This window comes from Magallana gigas, chromosome 10, assembly GCF_963853765.1.
Source record: "Magallana gigas chromosome 10, xbMagGiga1.1, whole genome shotgun sequence".
Taxonomy (NCBI): Eukaryota; Metazoa; Mollusca; class Bivalvia; order Ostreida; family Ostreidae; genus Magallana; species Magallana gigas.
This window is the reverse complement of record NC_088862.1, coordinates 12,841,644-12,869,591: the sequence shown is the minus strand read 5'-3', so window position 1 is coordinate 12,869,591 and position 27,948 is coordinate 12,841,644. Positions and strand designations below refer to the sequence as shown.

The 27,948-nt window shown below is 33.4% G+C and overlaps 2 protein-coding genes and 1 long non-coding RNA gene across 3 annotated transcripts in view; all 3 read left to right on the top strand.

The window, feature by feature from the left end:
- The first annotated feature begins 983 nt into the window (after positions 1-983).
- LOC117683955 (uncharacterized) lies at positions 984-2,644 on the top strand. Its single transcript, XR_004597811.2, has 2 exons — positions 984-1,257; positions 2,422-2,644. It is a non-coding gene; the product is annotated as an uncharacterized lncRNA (long non-coding RNA).
- A 2,309-nt stretch (positions 2,645-4,953) lies between these two features.
- LOC105337408 (D-3-phosphoglycerate dehydrogenase) lies at positions 4,954-19,587 on the top strand. Its single transcript, XM_034454258.2, has 11 exons — positions 4,954-5,227; positions 7,099-7,250; positions 8,378-8,443; positions 9,193-9,349; positions 9,948-10,080; positions 12,187-12,335; positions 12,806-12,958; positions 13,165-13,297; positions 13,596-13,738; positions 14,309-14,525; positions 19,177-19,587. Exons 1-11 carry the CDS (start codon positions 5,093-5,095, stop codon positions 19,329-19,331), a joined length of 1,593 nt encoding a protein of 530 aa, XP_034310149.2. The 5' UTR covers positions 4,954-5,092; the 3' UTR covers positions 19,332-19,587.
- A 7,120-nt stretch (positions 19,588-26,707) lies between these two features.
- LOC105340042 (uncharacterized) overlaps positions 26,708-27,948 on the top strand; it is a 51,442-nt gene continuing 50,201 nt past the window's right edge. Inside the window, exons 1-2 of the mRNA XM_020072120.3 lie at positions 26,708-26,793; positions 27,290-27,379. The gene's annotated coding sequence lies outside the window, so the exon portion shown is untranslated. The remainder of the gene's footprint in view (positions 26,794-27,289; positions 27,380-27,948) is intronic.

The following is a 27,948-nucleotide window of genomic DNA, read 5'->3' as shown; positions in this document are numbered from 1 at the left end:
CACATATATAATTATACGCAATATGTTTAAACTTAAAGTACTGAATATCCGACTGAATGGCATGCTTATTGGGTTTTTTAACATTAAAAGTTTATTTTTGAAAGATCAAGAACAGAATTTTTTTCGGTATATATATATATGCATTTTCCCTTTCAAGACGAGTATGTTATCTCAGTGGTATATTAAAATGAATAATTTTTCCTTTAAAGCTACACGTATATCATAAGAATGGTCACCGTATTGAAAAAAAAAATATATAGTACATGTACTAGTTACGTGTGCATATTGTCCAAGAACGATAACTATTTTACTTTGTAAGCACACACCCCCCCCCCCCCCCCCCCCGGCCAGTTTGGGTTCCTTTTATTCTAAGAAATAAAATGATTGTGGAATTTGAAATGATATTATGGTCGTTCTTGAACATATTTCAGTATATATATCCGCGCGTGTATGTTTGTTTTATTTTTAAGCACTCGATTGTAGCGGTAATGTAAACATTGTAAACGTCTCACTGTACATGTATGTGTTGTAACAAATCTTTGCTATATGGCATTGTTAAGTTGTTTTTTTTGTTCTAAAATGACTGAGTGTTAAATAAATAATAAAAGGTTTTGTTATAATTTATATGTTGTGTTTCATATTGTCATCAAATGAAAAATAGTCCTCTTTTTGTGTCTTTAGAGACGGATTTTCTGATCATCTATCAATACATGCATCTTCGCTAGCCAAGGGTTTCTGATCTGCTACTCATTAACGAGGAGAGTCGCGGGGACAGAACTCCTTGGCTAGCACAGATGCACATGTTCAACAGCCATGCGCGGATCTAGGGAGTCGGGGAAAGGGGGTACGGAAAAATACCCCCCCCCCTCCTTGGCAAATGCAAATATCTCTCGGACCTCCGTCCGTCTTGAAAAATTTTCAAGATCCGCGCATGACCAACCAACTATATTTTAGGTGTATTACATGTATTAAGCAAAGAGATCGATTAAAGATGATTAAGACTCGTTCCCAGGTATTTAACTCGAGATCAGAACATAGATGATCTTGCAACAGGGATTAGTAAAACTTATTAATCCGAGAGATTAAAAAATAAAGAGTGATTGTTAACGGTTTTCCGTTCTGTTGAAACCATTGTTGATAGATCCTGTACACATGTGTTTTGCCTATCTGAATCCTAACTGTATACTACAGAAATCATGAAAATTCTCCAATTTCACCTCCTGGTCTTTGTGGGTCTGTTCTGTCTGGCCTTTGCAGGTAAGTGTATCTTTGTTTTAGAACAATTCCTCTATAACTATAATCTCTGATGAAAAGACGAAAAATCAATTCTTATCATTGCTTATTTAAGTCTTCGGATATCATGCGCGGCCGGTCCAGAAATGTTTTCCAGGGGGCTTCTGGAACATAATTTTGTTTGATTTGCTAAGGGAAGGGGTGTCATAGTCCTATTTTCGGTGTATGTTTTTTATATGTGAATTTCATAACTTCCAGTGGGGTCCAGACCCTTTAATCCCCCCTCCCTTTCCCTAGATGTGCGCAAAGATACACATGTATCATCTTGGTGATATGGATACAATTTCTATCAGATTTAGAGTTTGTTCATATCAGGACTATGGTTATATTATTTATCAGCTGATACCCATAATACTCGCTCTCGCCCCCCTCCCAATTTTGGGGGTTGTATAAATTGATTAACCATCAAAAGCTTTTCAAATACGTTATGTCATCGTTAACAAGAGCTAAACATGCACTACTGTATTACAAATGCATTTTGATAGACGAATCATTAATACATGTACACAAATTATTAATGCATTCGGGGGCCCCGATCTGTAATATAATACTTGAATTATACGGAAGTGTTTTAAATATATCATATTCATATTCCCTTAAAATTGTATGTCATTTATAAAATACTGAAATTGCTGCTGAAGTTTTTGCGATTTGAATGTACTGTTAGCTGCATAAATACCTGAATTTCCAGTGGACCTACAATCATGCAGATAGATATACTGTTCAAGATGTTTTCAGTGGTAAATTTAGACAGGTACTTGCAATTGGGACGTTTCCTTCTCTGATAAGCGCATGAATTTTCATTATGGCGTGGGCAACATGCGCAGATGTAGAAAATGTTCATGGGGATCGAGGTAGGGGGTCCCGAGTGTGATTGTAGTGACATTGTACTATTATAAATCTGGTTATGCATTTTTTTCTGCAATGTCGCTGCATTGTATTCCGCATGAATCTCCAAAGTAAACATTTCATTGTTTAAAAAAAAAAAAGATTTGGAATAACTATTGTAATTGTTCTTTGTTAATCTAAGAACATTAAAATTAATGAATTGAGGATTTCGTGGGATTGAGTAGGGAAAAGGTTATTTCAGGTCTTTATGTAAAAATTTTACAACAATTTTACTTTCAGACGATGCAGAACTTCAAAAGCATCTTGATCGTCTGCAGAATTCAGTCGACCATGGCGTGACGTCATCAAAATGCGAAGATCTGTCTGTTTTCAACATATCATGTGACAAGGTGGCTGAATACTACATCCGGGTTTTACAGACCTCTATGTGTTCCGTGCCCCAGATAGCCAATAGGTGCTGCGCCACGTGCAGTGGCCCGGGACACAACAGCCGGCGATGAAACTAAGACATTTTTTAAAAAGTGGCGCGGATCTTATAAATGTTTACCATACCAAATTGAGAGTGGTCATAACCATGCATATAAATCATATTTTAAAAAAAAATTAACATGATGATATTATATCATAAATGTAATATGTATATAACATATGATATTTATTAAATGTACATATGAGCATGTAATGTATACATATCTCTTCATATTCACAACTCGCGTATCGTTATCATTTTTTGATAAAAATGGTTACACATAAATATTATATAAAGTACTTTGTTATTTTGATATAGTTTAGCCTTGACCATGCAGGTTACATCTTCATGGGGATTTTTAGAAGAGGAGGAATAGGAAAATTTTCGACATAAATCTATTTAAAGCCTAATATGCGCTGTCCGTCATTTTGCTTGGAGCCATGCAGGGTCCAGAGTCCGCCGCAAATATACTAAATACATATATCTACATGTAATATATACTAGTACTAACATTATGAATAAAGTGATTTTGGCCCTGATGTGCAACGCGATGGTTACATGTATCTGTACCAATCGCATATATACCCTTGCAAATTTTTTATACGAAAAAAATCTTACATTCTTTTTAGGTAAATAAATGTTCAGACCAGTTGGGTCCTCCAAGTTGTGCTCTGCCCCTTCTGAAAATCTGTTCTTTGTGCCTGACCGTATTTAGTAAGTTAACGTTAGGATATATGCATACTTTGTGTGTAATATCTTGACTTCATCAATATATATATATGTTTAAGTATGCATTTGAAAACGAAATTGATACCATATTAAAGAATCGCGCTATTTGCGAAAAATGATATGAAATGATTGAGTTCATTTTTGTAAATGATCGAACAATATATATTAGATTATCATTTTCATATAGTGTGAATCTTGTAGAATATATTTGATTAAAGTATGCTACATGCAGTAAAATCTAATTTTCTGGTAATTCAAGCTTTATACAGTCTGGCGTTCTGCGACCTAGTGAATGCATGAACTTTTGATTTTTTTTTGCCAAGATCTGCGCAAAGCTGAGCGTGCATTCAACTATCGTTTAAACCCTCATACTAGTACACCATGCGTATAAGACAAAATGCAATAGTCCAGTTTATAAATTCTATCATAGCTAGTTAGGGATAGTGTCTATCGTAAGCTACATGTAGCTCCTAGCTTTATATATATAATTGCTTTTTCGTCGATTCTAAATTCTGTTGAATCAGTACTTCTGCCCTGCTGATGTCGCTAAATACCTTATTCCGTCATGCTCCATGAAACTCTTTCGTAAATACGAAACCTCTCGTCACGTGCATGTCACAATATTCAGGTCACTTTGGACATTTACAAGTGAACGCCAAAAATTTCCATCATCTAGTCCTTGGTCGGGAATTTTAAAATGACAGTCACATATATCTACGGCGGGTCGGAGATGCAACTGGCCACACCAAATCTCATGCAGGCGCCCTACGTGGCATTAGATAAATTTCTTTTTATAAAAAGATAATTCCCCGCACTATGATAATATAATTATACATTACCCAGTGACTGTGAATAGCCCGGGTAGCTTTTTTAATCCATGTAGGCGTCGGACCCGGGGGTGGGGCTAAGGGGAGGTCTTTTTTGCAAAGCCACATATAGCCATGATCAAAGTGACCAAAGACCTGGTGGATTTTGATTTTTTTTTTGGTAAAGATTTTTTGATAGGTCTAGCCCCCTTTTTAATTTCCTTCCGGGGGGAAAAGTTCATTCCGAGGGTTTGATTAAAGAGCTACATGTATCTCCTTCAAAGCTTTTGGATATAACTTCACAGTCTTAAAGTACATTCACACGGCTCTGGAGACTTTGGAGATTTGAAACATCGATTTGCTATCAATGCGGATAAAAAATTGAAGGGAGGGATGAAAAAAAAAAAAATCAAAATCTCATAAATCATTAAAATATAAATCTTTAAAATTCTCATTATATCGATCGATTCCAGAATTCCGATTGACTTTGCAAGCATTGACAAATGGCCTACACGCACGTGTATGCCACATACCAAACTTGACCATTTATTTCTGTAGATAACATGCATTTTATGCAGCAACAGTTTCGACCGAGCTTAGGTACCATCTCTCTCTCTCTCTCTCTCTCTCTCTCTCTCTCTCTCTCTCTCTCTCTCTCTCTCTCTCTCTCTCTCTTAAAATGGATTAAGTTCTTACATCAATGGGCTATCGTACTGCCGCCAAGTCCAACACGTGGATTTCTATTTTTACACAATCAAACCTGCATATTGATCATTCACATAAACAAAACTTATCTTTTACACGTGTAACCAACGTATCAATTAAACTAAATCCTCCCTTTTGAGTCTTACTTTTAAATTTGAGTCAGGACTAAATTAACCCCAAGGGCAAATACACGTAACACCGCCTATGTCTGCCTCCTGTTTTGATTTGATGTTGAGACAGCATGTCGTTTAATTTGAGCTCCGTGCTAATTTCCGATGAAGTTGACCAGAAATGCGTCAAAATTCTTCAAGAAAATGGAATTAAAGTGTTGAAAAATTCCAAGCTCTCAAAAGAGGAACTTCTGAAAGAAATTCCCGTAAGTAACATGTTTTTCGTAAGTTTTCTTTGCTCCCAAAATTGTGTTCAGGGGGAGACAACTTCTTTATTATTTAATTTTTTAAAACTTAGATCCGTGCCCAGTTAAATTGTAGGACATGTTTTACGTAATGTAGTAGCAGTGAAATAAAGACTATTTACACTTGTGATTATAACATGTTAATTAAATTAATTGGTTTTCGACCTAACAATTAAGTTGCTGACCAGTGACCACCCCCACCCCTAAGGTAAAATGAGAGAATTGTATTGCAATGTTTGTCACTAATGTGTGTACAACTGTCTACAGTATATGCCTACATACGGCTAGCTGCAGGTCTGAAGCTCCCGGTCCGAAAAATTTGGATGGACCAGCTAGGTTGTCCATCCAAATTTTTTCAGACCGGGAGCTATAGTGTACAGACATGCAGCTAACATACAGTGATGCCTTATTAAATGAGTTTGTGTCATTAAAATGAGCATATAAGGGAGAATAGTTTTTAATACATGTTCGACAATGCTTTTTCAATCATACTTTACAGAAGAAGGAGAAGTGAAAAGTTTATAAAATCACAAAGTTGGGAGGGGGGGGGGGGGGGGGGGGTGATGAGGAACTTTTTTCCATACATATTGCATGAAAATACAGTTGGGGTGATGGACTATTGCTACAGTCATTTATTATCTTCTGTCTGACAACCTTTATGTAGCTGGTTGAATCTGCCTTTTTCAAGACTTTATAGTCTCCTTACTGTAATAAGAATTAATGAACAATTAACCAGTGACCTTGACCAATACATTTCAACGGCAGGGACTTTATCCCAACAATAAGACGGTATAGAGAATCCCAAAATAGCCATACCATGCCAACAGCTTTGTTAAAAAAAATTTAGTTTAATATAAGTAAAGGTCAGGAATTAAAATTTCAGTAGCAGAATTGATATTGGGTAGGTGGGGGGTGGGGGTGGGGGGGGGGGGGGGGGGGCATTGCTACGTGTCTTATGTATCTGTTATTTGTGTACTGTAATAACAAGACTAGAGTACAATTCAATGACAACACATGATTTCATTGAGACCTTGAGTAGGGGATTATGATGAATCAGATGAACCTAAATCAATATACATGTAGTAATAGCTCCCCACCACACACTGAAAAGATGAAGATGATTGAACAGCTGTTGAAATTGGGCTGACAGACACAATGCTTACGTGACATGTATAATCTGCAGGAGATTGTTAAGTGACTGTACATCGTAAGCTTTAACTCTTTCATCAAGAGTTCAATTGCTTTTGTGTCCCAATTGCCTTTTAGTCCCCATTTGCTTAGAATTTTGAGGATTAATTGACTTGAACATGAATTCAAGCTCAATATTTTAGTGTCAGTTATGAAAAGTTATAGTTAAAGATCAACGCTTTTCCTGTAAATTTTTAAAAGTAAAAAAAATTAAAAAAAAACATTGATAGCTCAGGTCTGCATGTGCGCTTTGTAAATTAATACGTATGAACAGGTACACTAAATTGGCATTTTCTGACATCAGCAAGGACTTTGTATAATTGCTGATGCAATACTTTCAGACTGCTTGTTTTACCGAACTTTTGAATCATTTGTCAACATATATAAACATGATTTAACATCTTGTAGTGTCCTGAACTTTCATAGTTTGAAATTATTTGATGTTTACAACAAATCAAAATGTTTCGTTCCTGGCATATTTTTACTGTACACAACTTGCTCTCTTACCTAAACGCATACAGGTATTATTATTACCATTTTATAACTGACAACTGTATAGAATTTGATTGCTTCAATATAAATGTGTTTAACTGTAAACAATTCGATCTCCATTAGTACTTAAGATTTGCCTGAACATTTTTCAGAATTATGATGGACTCATCGTTCGGTCAGCCACCAAGGTAACCGCTGATGTCATCGCAGCGGGAAAGAAACTGAAGATCATCGGCCGAGCGGGCACAGGGGTGGACAACATTGACTGCAATGAGGCCACCAAAAGGGGAATCATAGTCATGAAGTAAGGGAGTAAACAACCATGAATATTGAGGCCTGTTCAGTAGACTGGGCTCTCGTGTGCTGCTCAAAATTACCTACTGTTTCCCCAAGACAATAATTTTGGCAACTGCTTATAAGTGCTCTTTCTCTGCTGACAATAAAGGCCTCTTGACTTAATTGTTAAAAACTGGTCAAAAGTTAACCTCTGGTCAACTCTCCTACTTGTATCCAAATGTTTACTTTGACCATTGATCATTTAAGCAAACCAGTCCAAGTTGCTGTTTTAAGATGTGGGGTCTTGATATTGAATTTTTGTCTCATTTCCTTCTTGGTTCCATTCTACATCAGCTATCCAAAACAGGAAAAAACTTTAGATTAAAGAAAAAAAATCTAGGTATTAAGTACAACCTCACTTTATATCACATGACAAATAGAAAATTTTACATGACATGGAAGTAGTGAAAAAATAAAGTAACATGACCTTCATTTTTGTTTCGGTCATGCACATTAATAAAAATGTGACACTGTTGACAGACTACTGAATGTATCAGGTGATGTTCATGTACCACAGTATGAGCCTTTTTTCGGCACAACCAAAAAACGAAATTTGGCCTCTTTTCCCAATCATGATAAACATGTCCCCCCTAGCTCTCCTCTCTCCAAAATGAAAGTATACATGTGGATTCTTACCTAAACATGCTAAAGCACTTGAAAAGTGCTCATCTTATAAGTCTTGCTGATACTTGTAACTTAAATTAAGCATTTACTTATTAATAAATACATGTATGTTATAATTAGAGATGAACTGATACAATTTTGTAAGAGATGGTAATTTTTTATTACCGGTAAAAGGAATTGTTTCAGAACAAAAATGGAGAAAGTTGTATTATAAATTAAGGGGGATGGATGTTTTTTGGCCATTTTGGGCTACATTTATCTCCTTTAGATAAAGAGCTCTGCTACTGATATAAAGATATAGGAAAATGTTCAATTTGAAATCTTATATATTTGCATTTCTTCCTAACTGAATTATAATTTGTGACAAAAATATCCTATTGAAAATTGTAATAAGGTAGACATTATGGTTAATTTGTTGACCGCCCAGCCTCCGTAGATCCAAATAAAATCTATTTTTCCATCTATTTTCAGTACACCTGGTGGGAATACCCTTAGTGCTGCTGAGTTAACCTGTACACTTATCTGTTGTGTATCAAGGTAAGAATTTTTACCTGTCTCTGGAACAGGTGAAAAATCTGCACACTGCTTGTTCCACGGTGTGTAACGTACAGTGTGTTGATTTATTACAAGCTATTTTTTATTTATCTCTCAAATTATAATTAGTTATGTAGATTGTGATGTTTTAGAAACTGCTAATGCCTGCAAATTTGCTGTCATCTTGAATTAAGGTGATGCAGTTTATGTGTTATATTATACACCATGAAGGGTTTTTTTTTTTTTTAAAAAACGGGACTGTTAAAATTAGCAATCATGACCAAATGACATTTCCAAGCTATCCATTTATCTTTTCTATTTTTATATTATTCAATTCAATTAAATGGTTAAATGTAATAAAAAAAAAACTTGAGATATTCAACTTCATAGAACAAGGGTGCATCGATATGTTAAAACTCTGATTCAAGGTACTTGTACATGTATGTTTGGTGATTTATGCAGGTGAAAATCACATAAATGCATTAATATAGCTACTTATGTCATGCAGTTGTTATTTTTCATGTGTACAGAAATTAAATTCCTCCTTATTAACCGTTCTAGAACTTCTAGTCTTCAGTTGATTCTTTTTCTTCAATATGTATTACAATATGTGGTCTAATCAAATGCTTGGCAAACTTCCTATGATGAAAAAAAAATGCAAATAAACTCTTAACTCCAGATCTGGGTTTATTTTTGTAAAAAAAAAACAAGATTTCATACTTTAAGACCATTAAGTAATTTTCTATTTCCAGAAATGTACACAGTGGAGATCGGGCCATGAAAGAAAAGAAATGGTCAGAAAGGAAAGCACTAATGGGATCAGAACTCTACGGAAAGACCCTTGGAATTGTGGGATTAGGACGCATTGGGAAAGAAGTAGCTCTTAGGATGCAGTCATTTGGAATGAAGGTCTGTCACATGCAATGCAAAATGTTGATGGCTGAGTTTGAAATATAGTGACTGCTCAGTGTCATCTGCAGAAATATTTAAGAATGATCTGATAAGATTATGGGAAATATTTGTACTTGAAAAGTTGTAGTAACACAGGATGAACCTTTGCCATTAAGTCAACTGAATGTTAACTGAAAGGTCTGGAAAGGTGACTGAATGGCACAGCTATGCCATTCAGTCACATTTCACTTAATTAAATGGCAGAGATTCATCTTGTGAGTTGATTGATTTCATTAATTTGATAATTTTAGTTTGTTAGGAAGTAAGCATAAATACTTGTCATTTACAGTTACTGTACGAAATGTCTTTTTGATTGTACCAATGGATTTAGAAACATGGGGAATAAAATTCTGTTTTAAAGTTTAAATGTTTTTGTGGGGTTGAGGTAAAAATGTCTTTATGCACCGGTATTAAGTGCTATGTTTTGTTTTTTTAGTGAAATGTGTATAAAAAACATAACTTGCAGTACACAAGAACAAGTACCTGCATGTTAAAGCATATTTGACTTGCTACCTTTGTTTCCAATGTAACTTTAGTAAGTTTTGTCTGTCTGTAGACCATTGGGTTCGACCCAATCATCCCAGCTGAGGTCAGTGCGGAGTTCGGAGTCCAGTCCATGTCTCTGGAGGAGTTGTGGCCCTTAGTTGATTTCATCACCGTCCACACCCCTCTGATTCCTCAAACCAAAAGTAAGAATAACCATAAACCAAAAGTAAGAATAACCACAAACCAAAAGTAAGAATAACCATAAACCAAAAGTAAAGTAAGAATAACCACAAACCAAACCAAAAGTAAGAATAACCCCAAACCAAAAGTAAGAATAACCATAAACCAAAAGTAAAGTAAGAATAACCACAAACCAAACCAAAAGTAAGAATAACCCCAAACCAAAAGTAAGAATAACCCCAAACCAAAAGTAAGAATAACCACAAACCAAAAGTAAAGAATAACCATAAACCAAAAGTAAAGTAAGAATAACCACAAACCAAACCAAAAGTAAGAATAACCACAAACCAAAAGTAAGAATAACCACAAACCAAAAGTAAGAATAACCACAAACCAAAAGCAGGGATGGGGTAATGGTAATTTGTAATGGTAATTGAGTGTAATTAATTACAAATTTTAATATAATTGAAAGTAATGTGTAATTGACCAATTTTTCAATTACATGTAATGGTAATTTAATTAATTACTTGAAAAAAAGGCATGTAATTCCAATTACTTTTCAATTACTTTCAATTACACACTGATGTACATATAAATATGAAGCTGTCCACTACCCATTGTTCCCAACACTATCAATGGTACAAGATCAAGTTAGGAAGAGTAGTTAAAAAGCATTAAACTATTATTATATATATCATACTAAATATTTTTCAGAATGAATTTTTTTCAGTGATTCAATATTTAATCATAAGTTTCCCAAATTTAATTAAGAACATGTATTTGATGATTTGCTTGATCTCTTTTTTAAAAATACTTATTTCCCTTCTTATTAGATAAATTGGTGTCAATCATCATCGAGTTAGATTTAAACATCACTGTTTAATTTACGAACAAAATCAGTGTTAAATAAACTATCAAGTCATGCAGCCTAAAATGCATAGAGCTCAAATGCATGGCTTCCAAGTTTTTGATGCCTAACATGTACACAGGGTGTGTTCCCTTATTGCAAACATTTGATAATTAGGTAGAGGACAACAGGTGTGAATTGTGTTTTGATAACAAGTATAGTCTGCCATCTACCTGAGATTAACCTGTACTTTGGCATTGTATTTACAAAGAAAAAAAATAGGGTATAAAAATGCAAAGGAGAAAGTTTTCATTTAATAGTTTTGCATGCAGGAAATACTTGAGTTGACATGATAGGTGTAGGTTAGGGGATATGACTTTCAAATGTTTATTGAATATTAAGGTGGTATGAGACACCTCCATATTGTGACTACTGGTACCTGCGTTTTAAAATAAACAATAAAACCAAATTTTTATTTTTTCTTTCCAAAAATTTTACTTATCAAAGTAGTTAGCAAATTATCAAACAGTGTCTCAAAGTATTTTGATAATGATGAAACTTTATTCACATTATAGACATACGTCCTTAGATGTTTATGTGTTGTAAATAAATCATAGTTTTATTAAATTTTTATGAATTTCAAAATGTAATTTGTAATTTAATTAATTACATTTGCAAAGTAATTGTAATTTAATTAATTACATTTGAAAACTCTTGTAATGGTAATGGTAATTTAATTGAAGAATTTAAGGAAGTAATTGTAATTTAATTAATTACCTTCCATTGTAATTGACCCCATCCCTGACCAAAAGTAAGAATAACCACAAACCAAAAGTAAAGAATAACCACAAACCAAAAGTAAAGAATAACCACAAACCAAAAGTAAAGAATAACCATAAACCAAAAGTAAGAATAACCACAAACCAAAAGTAAGAATAACCGCAAGAATAACCACAGAGCAAAAAAGGATTGTCAAACAGTATTAATTTTTTTTTTTTACAGTTCAAAATGGCTTAGTAGTAATTAAGAGGCAAATAATTTATGTACAAGACAAATCAAGTAATGCTGTTGTTTAGTGATTCAAAGGCTTGCTCATAAATAAGAACCAAAAAAAAAATGAATTTGCTTAATACATGTAATTATATTTTTCTTGTTAAAGTATTTTAGTAAAGTGATGTGAATTTCTAAATCAGAAAGTGGCTAAATAACCTACTTTAAAACGATCAGAATTGTTAGTTTTAAGAATATACATTATATAATAATAATAATTTTTACATTGTAGATCTCATTAACGATGCAGTGTTTGCCAAATGTAAGAAGGGAGTGAGGGTGATCAATGTTGCCCGCGGGGGCATTATTGACGAGGAGGCCCTACTGAAGGCCCTGGAGTCAGGGCAGTGTGGAGGGGCAGGTCTTGATGTGTTTACTTCTGTAAGTCCTACTGTTAAGATGCGTCTGACATAGTAGCTAGAGCTTATATTTCTACACAGTTTTATAAATTCAGGCCAAAAAAAAAATTATGTTTGTATGGAATTGCCTCCCGCCTCATTGAAATTCCCAAGCTGAAAAAATTTTATTACGGTAGCTAAAACAGATCTCTTTTATATGTTTTTTTTTTTTTTTTTTATCAATTTTTAATTAAACTTCAAGTTTGAAAAATAAAAATAAAACTCCCTCACTCCTGGATCTAGAAAACTCCAGGCGGCAATTCCAAACAAACATTTTTTTAGGATGGCCTCATACAAAGGTTACACATTTCGTTAGAAACATTATAATAAGCCATTATTAGAGTTAAAATTTGTTGTACTGTTTAATGGAAATTCACTCAACTTGCTCTCTTCAATTTGTACTAAACACATTACACCATGCAATGTAAATGTTTCAAATTGTTTCACCTGCAGGAGCCTCCAGCTGATTTTACACTAGCTCAGCATCCCAAGGTTGTAGCAACACCCCATTTAGGAGCAAGTACTTCAGAGGCCCAAGAGAGGGTTGCTGTAGAAATAGCTGAACAATTTGTGGATCTTGCTAAAGGGAAGAAACTCTTTGGAGCAGTATGTAAATGTTTCTTTTTTCAGTTTAAATGATTAAAAAATCATTTTTATGAAAAAAATTTGATGACTACCTTTGTATATTGATAAGTTGTTTAAACTTGATGATAAATTCTTATGATGTCTCAGTTTTGTATCTGAAAAACTGCATGACAGGTAGTATAAAGTTAACTGATGACAAATATGACAGTTCTTTCTTTTTTCCACAGATAAATGCCAATGCCATGACCAATGCTTTGTCAGAGGAGTCTAGAGCTTGGGTGACCTTGGGACAGAGGCTAGGTCACCTTGCGGGGTCAATTGGAGGTCAAACGACCGGTCAAATTAAAGTAACTGCATGTGGTAGGTTGTCTTGTTATAGTTAATACAATCAGTATTACATGTATAATCATAATAAATCAACGTTATCTAGATTGATAAAAATTGAATAGGGTACAGAACTTCAAATGAAAATATGGAAATGATGTGAATGAAAATGGTCTGAAATTTTTTATTTTGATGATATGTTCAATAAATAATACAAGAGATCATACTTTCATGAATAACTTTTGCATGTAAATTTTTTACGTTTTAAATACTGTAAAATTTGATGAAGAATTCGACCAGACTAAAATTTTTGCTTCTCTATTAATTCTTCTAGGTGCCTCTCTGAAACAAGCCGGCTCCTACCTTAGTGCAGCTGTACTAGCTGGTTACCTAGCAACAAAACAACAGGCTGGGGGCGATGGTATTATACTGAACTTGGTCAACGCACCTGCCATGGCCAAAGAACAAAACTTACAGGTGAGGATATATGTAACTATATAAACATAGAGGTGCTTGTAAGTAAACATTACATCATAATGCAGTTAGTCTTTTTTTCATTGAATAAACTTAATGTCATTGGATGTTGATTTTTGTATAATGATCCTTGAACTTGTTGACTGACCTTGAACTTTTACACTCATTTTCTTGTGACATTGACCTTTAGCGTCTTCAGACATCCTCATTTTTACTTGTTTCTTTTTTAGATGGAATGACAAGTTAAAAAAATTTCGATTTAAGGATATAATTCAGCTGAAATTTCATGAGTCAATATACCAATTTGATAAGAGTCAAAAGTTTTCAGTTGTGGTCATACAAGAAAAAGTATTATAAGGTCACATACCTACATACTTTATACTGTATTAGGATAATCTTTTTAATAATTTGATAAACAGTAGGTAATATTCAAACAACTTGAGAAACATTTTATCTTATTAAAAGGAGGATCAAGATTTAACTGAACAGAATGATATGCATGATAGATAGTATTCAATTTGATAGGGATTATAGAATTATTAATGTACATTGTACTTTTCATTCCCTCAACAGGTGGAAATCTCCAACATTGACAAATGCTGCAGGCCCTACTCAGCCTGTGTGACTGTTGACCTTGGGGGTGGGTTCCAGGCCACCGGGACCACTTGTAGCGGAGGGGCGGTTCTCCTGTCACTCCAGGGCCAGGATTTCCCCGCACCCGCCACTCTGTCAGGGACCACCGTGGTTTTCTCCGCCGCTGACAATGCCCAGCTACTCTCTGCTGTATCTGGTGAGTTAAGAGGGCTGAATATTCATTGCTATGTATCTATCTCCTATAAAAAGAAGAGCTTTGTAAAAGGAAAAAAAAAAAAAAACTTTAATAAGCTTCAAGTTTTCATTTCAGATTACTGTAAACGTATTACATTTGGCTGTGTATTCTATTTAGTGTTTTTGGCAAAATGCGGCTTCCACTAAATGAAGTACATTGCTAAATGCCATGCATATATAGGTATTAGAATAGTCACAATCAGGAAAATGCTAATTCAAATCCACCAACTTGTTCAAAAACTTTTTTCTGCCAAATATCGTACATGCCAAATATAATACGTTTACAGTAAATGTTTTTTCAACTGAATAACTCTTGGGTAGCTAATGGCATATCAAAAATTTTAAGTAAATACCTGGTGGTTAAATCTTTCATTAGTGGAAAAATTATTTTGATACTAAGGGAAGGTAACTCTGGTGAAGTTATTGAATTTAGTCATTAAAGTTGCATTTCACCTGTAAATTTGCTTGTACAATGTAGTGTAAATTCAGTGAGTTTGTAAGACTATTGTGGCTTCATTGTTTTGCCAACGCCCACTAATTCTGTCCTAGCTAGTGAGTTTTATGTAATGGAAGCTAGAATATATTATCCTTGTGGGAGGATATAGAGAGTACCTCCATGAGAGTAATTCAAATTTTTGCCACTAAGAGCAGATAACTCTGGTAGAGTTATGAGCTTTGGTAATTCAGATATTAATAATATTGATGAGATAGTACATTCAACTTAACTGCATTATTACTGTATAAACCAAAAGGATTATTTCTACCTCTAATTTATATTTGCCCCATTTGTCTTCTTGCTTCGAGCACAAGTTTAAACAGAAAATTAGATGTCATTGAACAGAACAATGAAAAACCAATTTAAATCATGTAAAATGGGCTGAAAACACAAATGTGATGAGTAAAAAATAGCAGTTTAGTAATTGCTTTTATTAGCTCACCTGAGCTGAAAGCTCAAGTGAGCTATTCTGATCACATTTTGTCTGTCGTCCGTCTGTCCGTCCGTCTGTCCGTCCGTCTGTCTGTCCGTCTGTCCGTCCGTCTGTCCGTAAACTTTTCACATTTTCAACATCTTCTCAAGAACTACTTGGCCAATTTCAACCAAACTTGGCACAAATCATCATTAGGCAAAGGGGATTCAAAGTTGTGAAAATTAAGGGTCACACCCGTTTTCAAGGGGAGATAATTAGAAATTAATGAGAAATTTCGAGTAATTTTCAAAAATCTTCTTCTCAAGAACCAGAAAGCCAGGAAAGCTGAAACTTGTGTGGAAGCATCCTCAGGTAGTGTAGATTCAAAGTTGTGAAAATCATGACCCCTGGGGGTAAAGTGGGGCCACAATGGGGGCTCAAAGTTTTACAAAGGAATATATAGAGTAAATCTTTTAAAATCTTCTTCTCAGAAACTAATCAGCCAGGAAAGCTGAAAATTGTGTGGAAGCATCCTCAGGTAATGTAGATTCCAAGTTGTGAAAATCATGACCCCCGAGGGTAGGGTGGGGCCACAATGGGGGGGGGGGGGTCAAAGTTTTACATAGGAATATATAGAGTTAATCTTTAAAAATCTTCTTCTCAGAAACTAATCAGCCAGGAAAGTTGAAACGTCTTTGGAAGCATCCTCAGGTAGTGTAGATTCAAAGTTGTGAAATTCATGAGCCCCGGAGGAAAGGGTGGGGCTACAATGGGTGGTCGAAGTTTAACATAGGAATATATAGACTAAATCTTTTAAAATCTTCTTCGAAGAAACTAATCGGCCAGGAAAGCTGAAACTTGTGTGGAAGCATCCTCAGGTAGTGTAGATTCAAAGTTGTGAAAATCATGACCCCCGGGAGTAGGGTGGGGCCAAAATGGGGGCTCAAAGTTTTACATAGGAATATATAGAGTAAATCTTTTAAAATCTTCTTCCAAGAAACTAATCAGTCAGAAAAGCTGAAACTTGTGTGGAAGCATCATCGGGTAGTGTAGATTCCAAGTTGTGAAATTCATGACCCCAAGGGTAGGGTGGGGCCACAATGGGGGGGTCAAAGTTTTACATAGGAATATATAGAGTAAATCTTTTAAAATATTCTTCTCAGAAACTAATCAGCCAGGAAAGCTGAAACTTGTGTGGAAGCATCCTCAAGAATTGTAGATTCACAGTTGTGTAATTCATGAACCTTAGTGGTAGGGTGGGGCCACAATGGGGGGTCGAAGTTTTACATAGGAATATATAGAGTAAATCTTTTAAAATCTTCTTCTCAGAAACTAATCAGCCAGGAAAGCTGAAACTTGTGTGGAAGCATCCTCAGGTAGTGTAGATTCAAAATTGTGAAAATCATGATCCCTGGGGATAGGGTGGGGCCACATTGGGGGGTGTTGTGTAAAAGTTTTAGATAGGAATATATAGAGTAAATCTTTAAACATCTTCTTCTCAGAAACTAATCAGACAGATGTTTCTTTATAATTGTTAAGACTTTGGCTCCAGGACAATTCTTTGGCCTCACAAGAAGGTTCAGAGTTTGATGTAGCTTTATATCCCATATATAAACAATTGTTAAGGATCTTTTCGAGAACTGTAATACTCAACATGTGATATGACTATAAAATCATCCTGTTAGAAAAGGGACTAAATAAATGATTATAAACATAAGAATATCCAGGGGAAAATGGATTTTATCTATACAGGATCTACATGTATTATTGTACATCGTCCAGATTGTTTGTATTATGACTCCATTAAGCTGATTTTATCATACCTATTGTTCCTCAGGTGAGCGATGTGGCCCATGGGCCTCTTGTTAAACCATCTCGTTCAAATGAGATTTAGGAGGTTTGATGGTCAATAAATAACCTACATACATGTAGCCTACATGTATACATCAGACCTACATGTACATGTACCGGTGTCTTCCCAATTAGCCAACATTTTGAAAAAATACAGGTAAAATACAGGTAAATTTGTGTTGGCTAAGTGGGAATGGGGTGCAGGTGGAGAACAAAAGAATTTAATTACAGGTAAGTTATAGTCTGTTTTCAGATAAAAGTCAGAGAAATAAAATATTTGTTAGCCTACAGAGGAATAAATATGAATTGAGCTTCTGTCCTAGTACTTTATATAATTATTCAGATGAAAATATAATTTAAAAAAATTAACTGTTACATATTCCCTTATAATTTATGCCCTTGATTAAGGTTCAAATATCATGGTTTGTCTATTTTCATCATTTATTGAGATAATTTTATAAGCTGCCTTTTAAACTTGGCATTGAAAAATATCGTAATTATAAGAGTCACGTTTGAAATTTATCTATAAATAATATAGGTTCATATTTCAATTCTTTTTTTATTTTCTTTGGTTTTGATTTGAACATATTTTATTGCATTATATATTGCAATGGGATTGGGCACAAGTTATAAAAACTTAATTCGTCCTCTTGATTTCTTTGGTTTCTATGATTATATTGAATATTTCCAATCTAGATAATATGAAATTAACAAAATACATAAAAACGCTTGAGTAAATTAAGTCCTTAATTATATTCCTAACGATGATACTTCACATTTTATAAGATTCATTGTATGATGATAAATACATCATTAGTTAAGAAGATAAAATCATCCTTTGTCGTTTTTTTTAAAGTTGACCTGCACCTGAATATCGGGCATTTTTACTTTTTATTACTTTCAACAAACAGTCCATAAAACAATTATAAGAAGTCATAATTTTCAGGCTTTTGATTCTGTAAATTAATCATAATTAATATTGCTTATCAATGTCAATTTGTTTATTCTCTCAAACCATTAAAATACACATGTACATGAGGTACAAAACTGTGTTATTTGCGTTAAATTGTAATGTCAAAAGTTTAATTAAATATGATATTATATTAGAACATAGTAATACATGTTTCTAGTCTATTCTTTAAAAACTGCTGATCTATCTTATTTATGTATATGTACATGTACATCCAATTTATAAACAGTTTGTTAATTTACATAAATGTTTTAATCATGCAAGTACTGGCATTGGTTAATACATATAAAATGTGTTATTTAATAATCTTGCAAAAAATTGCTGATTTATTTTTGGAAAAAAATATGCTTTGGTTATTTTTATTTAATTATTTATTTTAAATATCACATGCATGTTATAGCTAAAATTAAATGCTAATTTGTTATTTGCATTTTTTCAATAAACTATTCTCAGGTAATTGATAACAAATACACTTACATGTGAAAACAGACTATAGCCTCCTGATCACTCAGGTGTGAAAATCAAAATGTTGGCCAAGTGGGAATTGAGAATTTCAGAATGTTGGCTAAGTGGGAATAAACCCATGTACCTCAGAATGTTGGTAAAAAGATTTTACCTATAAACCAGTATTAAGTGAAAAAATTCAAATATTGTAGCTAAAAATTTAAATATTTTCTATATCCTTATACAGAGCTCATATTTTTAGGGAGATCACTATAATCTAAAATTGGACAACACCATTCAACCCTCTTTATCAACCCATCTCATTCGAACAAGTTTTTGATATAGATAATTTAAAAATAAAATTAATAAAAAAATCTTCAATAATAATATGTTTTTTTTAGAAAATTCAACAATATTTTTATTATTTGATTTTTTTATAGGTGCTGTTGCAGGGGAAAACGTGACCAGTCTAACCCTGTCAGCTGCTGGGGGTGGAGATAGGTGGGGTGTGGTGAACTTCTTAGCCCCGCCCTCCCAGAAAAGTATAGACAACTTGAAAGGCGTGGTCAAAGCCATGAGTGCTATTTCATTTTAATGAAAGATAATTTTATCATAGACCTACGCATTAGTAAAATGACTTTAATTAATGCCTGAAAATTTCGCATACAAATACAACTATACATGACACCTTAATTGTTACCACTCAATGTTTTGTGCATTTATGAATGTGAAAGGTTTTTAACGAGAGAGATAAAACCCCATTTAAATTCGTTGAATGTTCTTTAGAGGCCTACTGAATAGTACAAGTGTAATTGATATGAAGTTATGGAAATAAAATTCAATTTAGACATTTTTGCATCTTGGCTGGGTTATGTGTTTGATTAAGCTGAATTAAAATTTGATACATGACAAGCAGATATAGAAAAATGCATGACTTCAATTCTAGACAATCATGCTCTAAGCCCTTGCAGTTAAAGATGGTGTCTCCAGAAGTCAGCTTGTATTTTAAACACGTTTTACTGAGAACTGAAGATCACGACATTAAATGCATAATGCATCTTTAAATGCGGTAAAAATATTAAGCTTGCGAGCATGGCGAGTGCATGAATTTTTATACATGCATATGTATCATGAATTTATAGGACACATTCACAAAACTGAACTAACTAAGACATATGAATCTCGAAATTAAAGCGCAGAATATTGATTTGGTGTGTAAAGAAGAGTGGGTTACACATGATATTTATATCAAATAATAAAATAATTTATGACAAACCTGATACATGAAATAAGCATATACATTTTTTTTTCATTTTAGCATCAGTTACATTGTTTACATAATAAGGGAGTTTTTAATGCATTTTTATTATTTGCCGAAAGAGGTAAAAATGGCACGGAATTGTCCTATCAGTTCGCTTGTAGTTTTGTCAGTGTTTGAAATGTATTGCAATGCATCATTATTTGTTGATGCAACAGTTCATACAATCGATGAGAGATGCCCAATCCTAAAGCTTTTTGCCAAGTTGGAAAACCCAATTTTTCAAAATACGAGTACATGATTATTGTAGGTACAACTACTTGGAAGTATAAATCACGTTAGTCCATACTGAAACGACAAGCCATAATTGTTTTGATATGAAAAGTTTATTGTTCAGACAAACCTGTTTCGGTTGAAAACGTTGAATATGCCACAAGTCAAATTCATTTATAAACAATCTTGTTGCATCACTCGAGGTGACATTACATAATTTGAAGTTCATGAATGTTGTTCAAATGTTAAAAAAAAAAAATATTGGCAACACACCTGAAAGTTAGTCTGGTAAACCAGAAGATCTATATCTTTTAGGCATACGTCGCGACGGAGAGAAAAACAACCTTTACCTACAGACGGTTGTAAAAAAAAAACATTACCTACTTTCAAAATGTAAGGTCAGGATTTAGTTTAGTTCTAATTTATAAATCAGACACCTAGCTACTGGGGGACAGTTGGAAGGGGAATTGCGCCGGCCCCCAATTCGTTTCTTTTTTATCTAGAAAATGTACCTTTTTTCCATATATATCAGCATGTACTAACAGTAAAAAGTACAAGCCAATTGGTTTCTCGTTTAAAAAAGACAATGCACCTGTAAATAAAGATTCGATTAAAATCTAGCGCTTTTTTGTACGGAAGTAGAAATAATTTTCTTCTATACTATTCTAAAAAAAAAATAGAGACCAAAGTCTTTGTATTTCCTGAATTTTCTCTAACTCTATTATTTGTTTGAGTGTTTCTTTTTTTTTTCATGGAGTCTGGGTGGTAAAAAAAAACCCATCAGATCTGCCGAAAATGTTTAGAGACAATTTTGAAAGCTATTATTAATTTTTTTACGTAAAAAGAAATTCGATAGCTCTCCTAAGCTGCAGGTCTGTAGCCCCCGGTTTGAAAATATTCGGATGGACGACCGTTAAAAAAATTGTTTCAAACCTGCAGCTTAGCTTTCCTTTCCAAGGAGATTTTGATAAAAATAGTGTAAACTGGGCTGGACCATCTAGCCCTTGTAAGGGGTATTTTCTTTATAACAATCTAAAAGTTAGGTGGAAATGTTGGTCGTGAGTATTATTTATCCACATTTTGACAGATTTCGTATCGCAACAGTGGGTAAAGGCAATGCATGTCTGTTGGTTCGGGTTATTACAGGGGTTAGATCTTGTGCAAGTAACTTTTGTAAGCAATAAATACATGAAGTTTCATACAATGGTTTTAGAAGTTTAGAGAAGAAATTGGAGAAGACTCGCCTTGACCGACTTTCCAGAGACGTGTCAGACATGTACAATTAAACGAACAAGCACGTTTAAAACACTTCTTTAAATTTGAACGATAAACAATTTTGAATTTTGTTTTCAAATCATGATATTATCAATTTTGTTGTTTTGTACATATCTCGATTTCATATTTTGATTGCTACTTTATTGATGGGTTGTTTGTGATATCAAGTTTGAAAAGTTGTTATTCCATATACACCAGGATACACACACTCAGTCACACATAATACGATAGGATGAGCATACACGACTGGCTTTTAAACGATTCGCAAGATAAACGTAGAATATTCTTAAACGATCATCACGATTAGCCTGGGAAAACATGACAATTTTATTAAACAAACGTACGAAACAGATCTTTTTTTTAATAAAATAGTACCGAGTGATCAAACATAGTGCTCAGCGGCATTAATAAAACATTTATAATTGAACAGCATGGCCGGTCACCAAAAGATTAGTTCGACGTCTAATACCACAAGAAAAACTGTTCAAAAATTAAAGATTTAATTATTTAACCACAAAATTTTGTACAATATATATGGTGGCATAGATCTGCCACCACTTGTCAGATAATTATGTTAACTTCTCATATGATAATGTCGACTTGTCAGATATTTATGTCAACTTGTCAGATCTTTATGTTGACTTGTCAGAAAAAAACCATGGTGACTAGAGACTCAATATTATGTTGTCAAAGCGTGTTAGTGCCACTAACTGCCATTTACCTGTCATCATAATATCATATAAGTCGACATAAATATCTGACAAGTTTACATAATCATCTGACAAGTCGACATAAAGATCTGACAAGTTATCATAATTATCTGTCAAGTCGACATAAAGATTTGACAAGTTAACATCTGTCAAGTCGACATAAAGATCTGACAAGTTAACATAATTATCTGACAGAAAAAAATAATATGGCCACTAGTTTAAAGAAAATTATCATTCATATTGTAAGTCGACCTGTCAGATAATGATGTTGACTTTTCAGATGTTATGTCGTCTTGTCGAATAATTATGTTGACTAGTCAAATAATTATATCGACTTAAAAGATGATTATGTCGACTTGTCAGATCCTTATGTCGACTTGTCAGAAAATATTATTTCAAATGGATGGCTCAAATTGGGCGTGGAAAGGTTAACGTGTTGAATTATTAAACACGTGAATACGTTAAAAGTCGACTTAAAGAACTGACAAGTGAACATAATTATCTGACAAGTCGACATCAAGATCTGACAGGTCGACATAATTATCTGACAAGTAGTGGCAGATCTATGCCACCGATATATAATAAAGATAACCATTTTTGTAAAAAAAAAAAAAAAATAAAAAATTATTTCACTCATTAAAATGTTTAGAATATGGGTTCAAAGAACATAGTACCGGGAAGATGAACAATTTTACAACCAGAAATATGACAAATGTTAATCAAATAATGAACATGACTATTTCATTACAATTTAATTTTTAATTTATTTGCTTTCGATGTTTTCATATTTTTTTCAGAGAGAGAGAGAGAGAGAGAGAGAGAGAAAGTGTGTGTGTGTGTGTGTGTGTGTGGTAAATATATTGAACAGTATACGAAATCAGATTAATAGCATATCCAGTATTTTGTAGCAACACATTGCGCCCTGTAGTTTTCAGAACGAAGGTTTGTAATTAACAATACATTGTCAGAGAATTTAACCATGAATTAAAACGCACCAAACAACATTTAGATATAAACAAACTTCAGTAATGTAAGGTCAACTCTTATCTCGATTGATTGCATATAGAAAATAAAAACACTGTAAAATATTCGATCTAGTGAATAATCTTATTGTCGTTTAACTTTAATTTTTGCTTTAATAATGAAATACAATAACTTATACCGATATTCAATATATTGTAATTAATCATTATTGACAGCAAGCAATGATCAGTAAAAAGCCTTGAAATCAAGTACCACATTGTAAGATCGTGAAATAAACAGTCTTACTTTTTTTTAAAGACAATTTGTTTTTCTTTTTTTCTTTTTTTTATATACAACTTTTTGTCTAGTCATGATGCCTCATTAACTTAGAAGTCTTTTTGACCCCTAATGTAATGTTCAAACATTCGTTTTTTTCTATGAAATTATTGTCTATAACAAGAGATCAAGGTTATGAAAAAAAACCCACGTTGGTTGATTACTTTAAAATCATTTAAATTTGTAGGGGCCAATTTTCGTAGATTGCTTTTATAAATATTTTACAGGTTCGTGGGGACGCAATTTCGTGTATTCTCTTATACCTAGAAAAAGAAATATGACTTTATAGCCCTTATTTATTAATTGAGGATGTAAATTCTTAGATAAGAGGTACCCACGAATTCCACGAAAATTGAGCCACCACGAAATCTAACGATTCCACAGTATTTTATACAGTCATGTCTATCAATAAACCGTTTTTGGTTCAGTTTCAGTCAGATCTTGCCCTGTTTTAAAGTGTTTTTTAAAGGGGGAAAAATGAAAATGTAGCTTTTATGTACACAAAAAAACCCCAAATATTTTAAAAGTCTCTATAAATAGTTACTTGATGATCAAACTTCAACAAGGGTAATTGTTACTTCTAAAAAAAAATGCATTTTCCCGCATTTAAATCTTTAAAACAAGGGACACTCTTTATTAGTTTTTTTAAATAGAAAATACATCCGCAATCGTCGCCAACAATGAAATTTACATTATAACTTTTTCGCTGTGGACGACGGCTTTGGACATTATCCACTCCGAAGAACCAAGGGGTGAAAATAAAACGGGGGCAAAAATTTCTCTGTATACGGTGGTAGTATGTTTGTTGTCTTGAAATACATAACAAATAACAATTTCATACCTAAACTAGTTTTATTTTTGTTTTACCTGCCGCAAGCAAATTTCACGCTGCTATATTAGTATTAGACACTTTATCATGCTTTTGAAGTAAAGCAAATATCCCTATGGCAAAGCAGTTGGATGGCGAGACATCATTAACTTTCCATTACAAAGCCTTCTAGCTGATTTCTAAGAAATGAAGAAAACTAGGTTTAAGATACAACATAAACTCTCAGTTACAAATGATTTGATTCTAAGAATTGAAGTAAAGAAGTAACGCCAAAACAATTTAATTTACTTAGTAAACAGCAAGAAAGAAGCATTTAACCGAAATCACACTACATTGTATATAAACGGAACACTCACCATTGGTATACGCGTATGGTTTGAGAGAAAAAACCACACAAACATGTTATACATGTACAGTTGTATATATTTTCCCTTGTTCTACAGATAGCAAGAATGTCACGTTCTATGACAATTCAGGCACTTAGCAACGGCGGGGGGGGGGGGGGGGGGAGCAGGGGGTGCCTGCCCCCTTCCAACCAAATTTTCTTAAATTTAAGTATAAAAAATTGAATTTTCATGAAGTTGCCCCCCCCCCTTTTTGTTTGGAAAAATGTAATAAATTAGAATGAAAATAAAAAAAATTAAGAGTCAAATTGAAGTCAAAGACATACTTTTATGCTACGTGCCTGCAATTGTATATAATTTGTATTATGATCAGAACGTGTTTACACCCACTGTGTATCATATACATGTATGTAATAAAATATGTTTAAACCAACCACACTTGTTTATTATAATACACAAATGTACAGAAACAATTATGATATTATTTTACAAGCATTGTGATAACAGTCACACATGCTACATTAGTTTAAGAATTATACAGGATAAAGATTATGCTCTAATACCATGTATGTACATATACTATGCTCAAATGTTTGGGCTCACGCTTCCGTGTAACATGCTGCCCTTTGTTAGAATCCTATTATATCATGAATAATATGTGAAGTTTGAGATACTGTAAATTTTCTATCAACAACGATGTTTAGTCGATTAGTAGTTTTTTCATTGGAACATGTGGTCTTTTACACTTTTTTTTCTGCCCACGATTTTTTCCATTTCACTTTGTGCATAGATCGAGGTATAAAATGCACTGTAGTTATGTAAAATATTTTGTCACATTAAATTCTCAAAACTTTAAAAAAAAATGATTTACAAAGCAAATTCTCTGGCATTTTATTGGTCGAAAATAGTATGTTTTCCCACGACTTTTGCACGCAACGTTTAAAATATAGAGCATTAGACTGACGTACTAGGTAATAAAAACAGTAACTGCATTGTTTTAAAAGTGGTATTATTTATGAATGGGTCTTGTATCATACTAAACTGGTAACGTAGTCCGCGATGATGTTTCATAATTGCAATCCAAAAACGTGAAACAAGAAACTGATTTGAACTCTTACTGGTATATGTGAAATACGAAAGATAAAAAGTAAACTTAGAGCTAAATTGGTCAGAGGTTTTGCACAGTATCCTGCGTAGTTCATGTACAGCATCTATCAGGTACAGTTTCATGTGTATACCGCTTAAAATGTAGTTGTTTAATTTTTTTTTCAGAGAATCAAAAGGTGAGACCTATTGCTAGAAATATTGATTGATAAAACCGTTTGATTAAGAGGACCGTGGCCAGTTCTAGATTATACAAGACTTAGTATATAATTATAGACAGACTAATCTGCAGAGATGTAGGAAAATTTGATAAATTCAACAGACGAATCTGCAGAGATGTAGGAAAATTTAATAAATTCAAACGTTAATAATGTGGAATGTTTACCACTAAAACCATTTTACAGCTAAAATAATCATTTACTAAATTTGTTGACTATCCTGCCTCCTTTAATATATTGTAATTTCATCGGAAATGCCTAAGTACAGTTGGAATAATGTCAACGAGATACCCATTTGGACGTTTCCGTAATGGTACAGGAAACGTAAGCAGTAAACAGTCTTTTTTCGAGTGTTTGATGATTATCCAATTTGTTTTGTTATCATACATTCAGTATCCAAAGCCTTTCCTAGGATGACATGAAGTGGTTAAACAGTATTTATATTTTTTTATATCATTGACTGAAAATATATCAAAATGGGATAAGATTTGTCTTTTTCATTTCATATCAGATGTATAAGAAAATCTGGGTAATTGTTTATTTAATTAGTTCGTTTTACAAACATGCGCACTTCGATGTTTAAACAGATGTAGTCAACTGTACAAAGAAACTTGATATATAAACTTGTTTAGATTGCCTTTCTCATTGAGCAAGCATTTCAAACAACTGCAGATCTGCCTGCAAAGAGTATGCACAGCCTATAACGAAAAGAGTGTTTATAATAAAGAAGAAAAACAGCCGTCACTGGTGAGTTTCAATATTAAGATGGCTGGATGGTCCTGAAAGTTTTAAGGCTATATTTACCTTCTTAATACGAAGAGCTCTTATTTTTTGAATTTTATCCTCAATAAGCTTTAGTTTATGGCCAAAATTATAATTTGTCAACATTTAAGGTTAATCTGATGTTCATTTTGTTGAACACTTCCGCTCTTTAAACGATTTAAAAAGAAAAAAAAACACGTTGCAAATGTACTGAAAGTATTCTTTTAAAACTGTATTGCAGCAATAATTCCTATAGAAATGCCAATCAGCACTTAAGCGTTCTAATTCTTTATGAATTATAAACCACTTACAAGTATAGTGTAAATAGTTTAGTTGTTAGGGTTTTTTTTTTTATTGTACAAAATACAACATGCAGGGAACCCTAAAAAATATAAAAAAAAATTAAAAAAAGAAAGAGAAGAAAACCGCAGTCTTGCATTTAATCTTTTTAGTCGATTAACCCAACGTTTCTATTTTTTAGGCCACCTGCTTTCTGTTACGTAATAAAACCTGATAACCTGCAATCAACTTGAGCTTTCGTTGAGAAAAACATTCTGCTGTGACTCTGGGGGTAAGTTGTTTGAAAAAGTCTTTCTTTAATACTGTTGCTACATAGTTTTCTAGCCTAGCAATTCGGAATATCACTGTCTTGTATACAAAGTTATCTATCGGTATAACTTTGACACATATATTAATAGCAATGCGTAGCAAAGTTTTACTATCGAGTTCTCGCATTATCTCGATCTTTATAAAAAATACTACAGGGGGAAATAAATTCAAGTCTCGTTACGTACACTTAAATACATATGTACACTACGTAGCCAATTGCAATGGTTTGTATAATTGTGAATGACTTTTGTTCGTGCGTTTATCAGTGGAGCAAATGCGAATGTGATTTTACTAAATTGATAGGGTTTTTATGATCACTTCAGATAAGAAGTTTTTTGCAAGAATTTTCTAATCAGAACTACGTTAGATTCTCTTCTGTAGAGACCTTACGATTTTCTGACCCAGATAGTGAATGTAATTTCCGGGGAAAACACACTACACCACCTGTTAAAATTTAATGTTTTTTTTCTTCTTAAGACTAAAGCAACAGTCAGAAAACGTGACATCTTAAGTATTCATAGTCATTGACTA

What these genes read in the sequence shown, in the direction of transcription:
- LOC105337408 (XM_034454258.2), top strand. Translation starts at nt 5,093, where the DNA reads ATGTCGTTTAATTTGAGCTCCGTGCTAATTTCCGATGAAGTTGACCAG. An exon ending in AACTTCTGAAAGAAATTCCC is followed by an intron (nt 5,228 to 7,098) that starts GTAAGTAACATG and finishes AACATTTTTCAG; the next exon opens with AATTATGATGGACTCATCGT. An exon ending in AATTAAAGTAACTGCATGTG is followed by an intron (nt 13,298 to 13,595) that starts GTAGGTTGTCTT and finishes TAATTCTTCTAG; the next exon opens with GTGCCTCTCTGAAACAAGCC.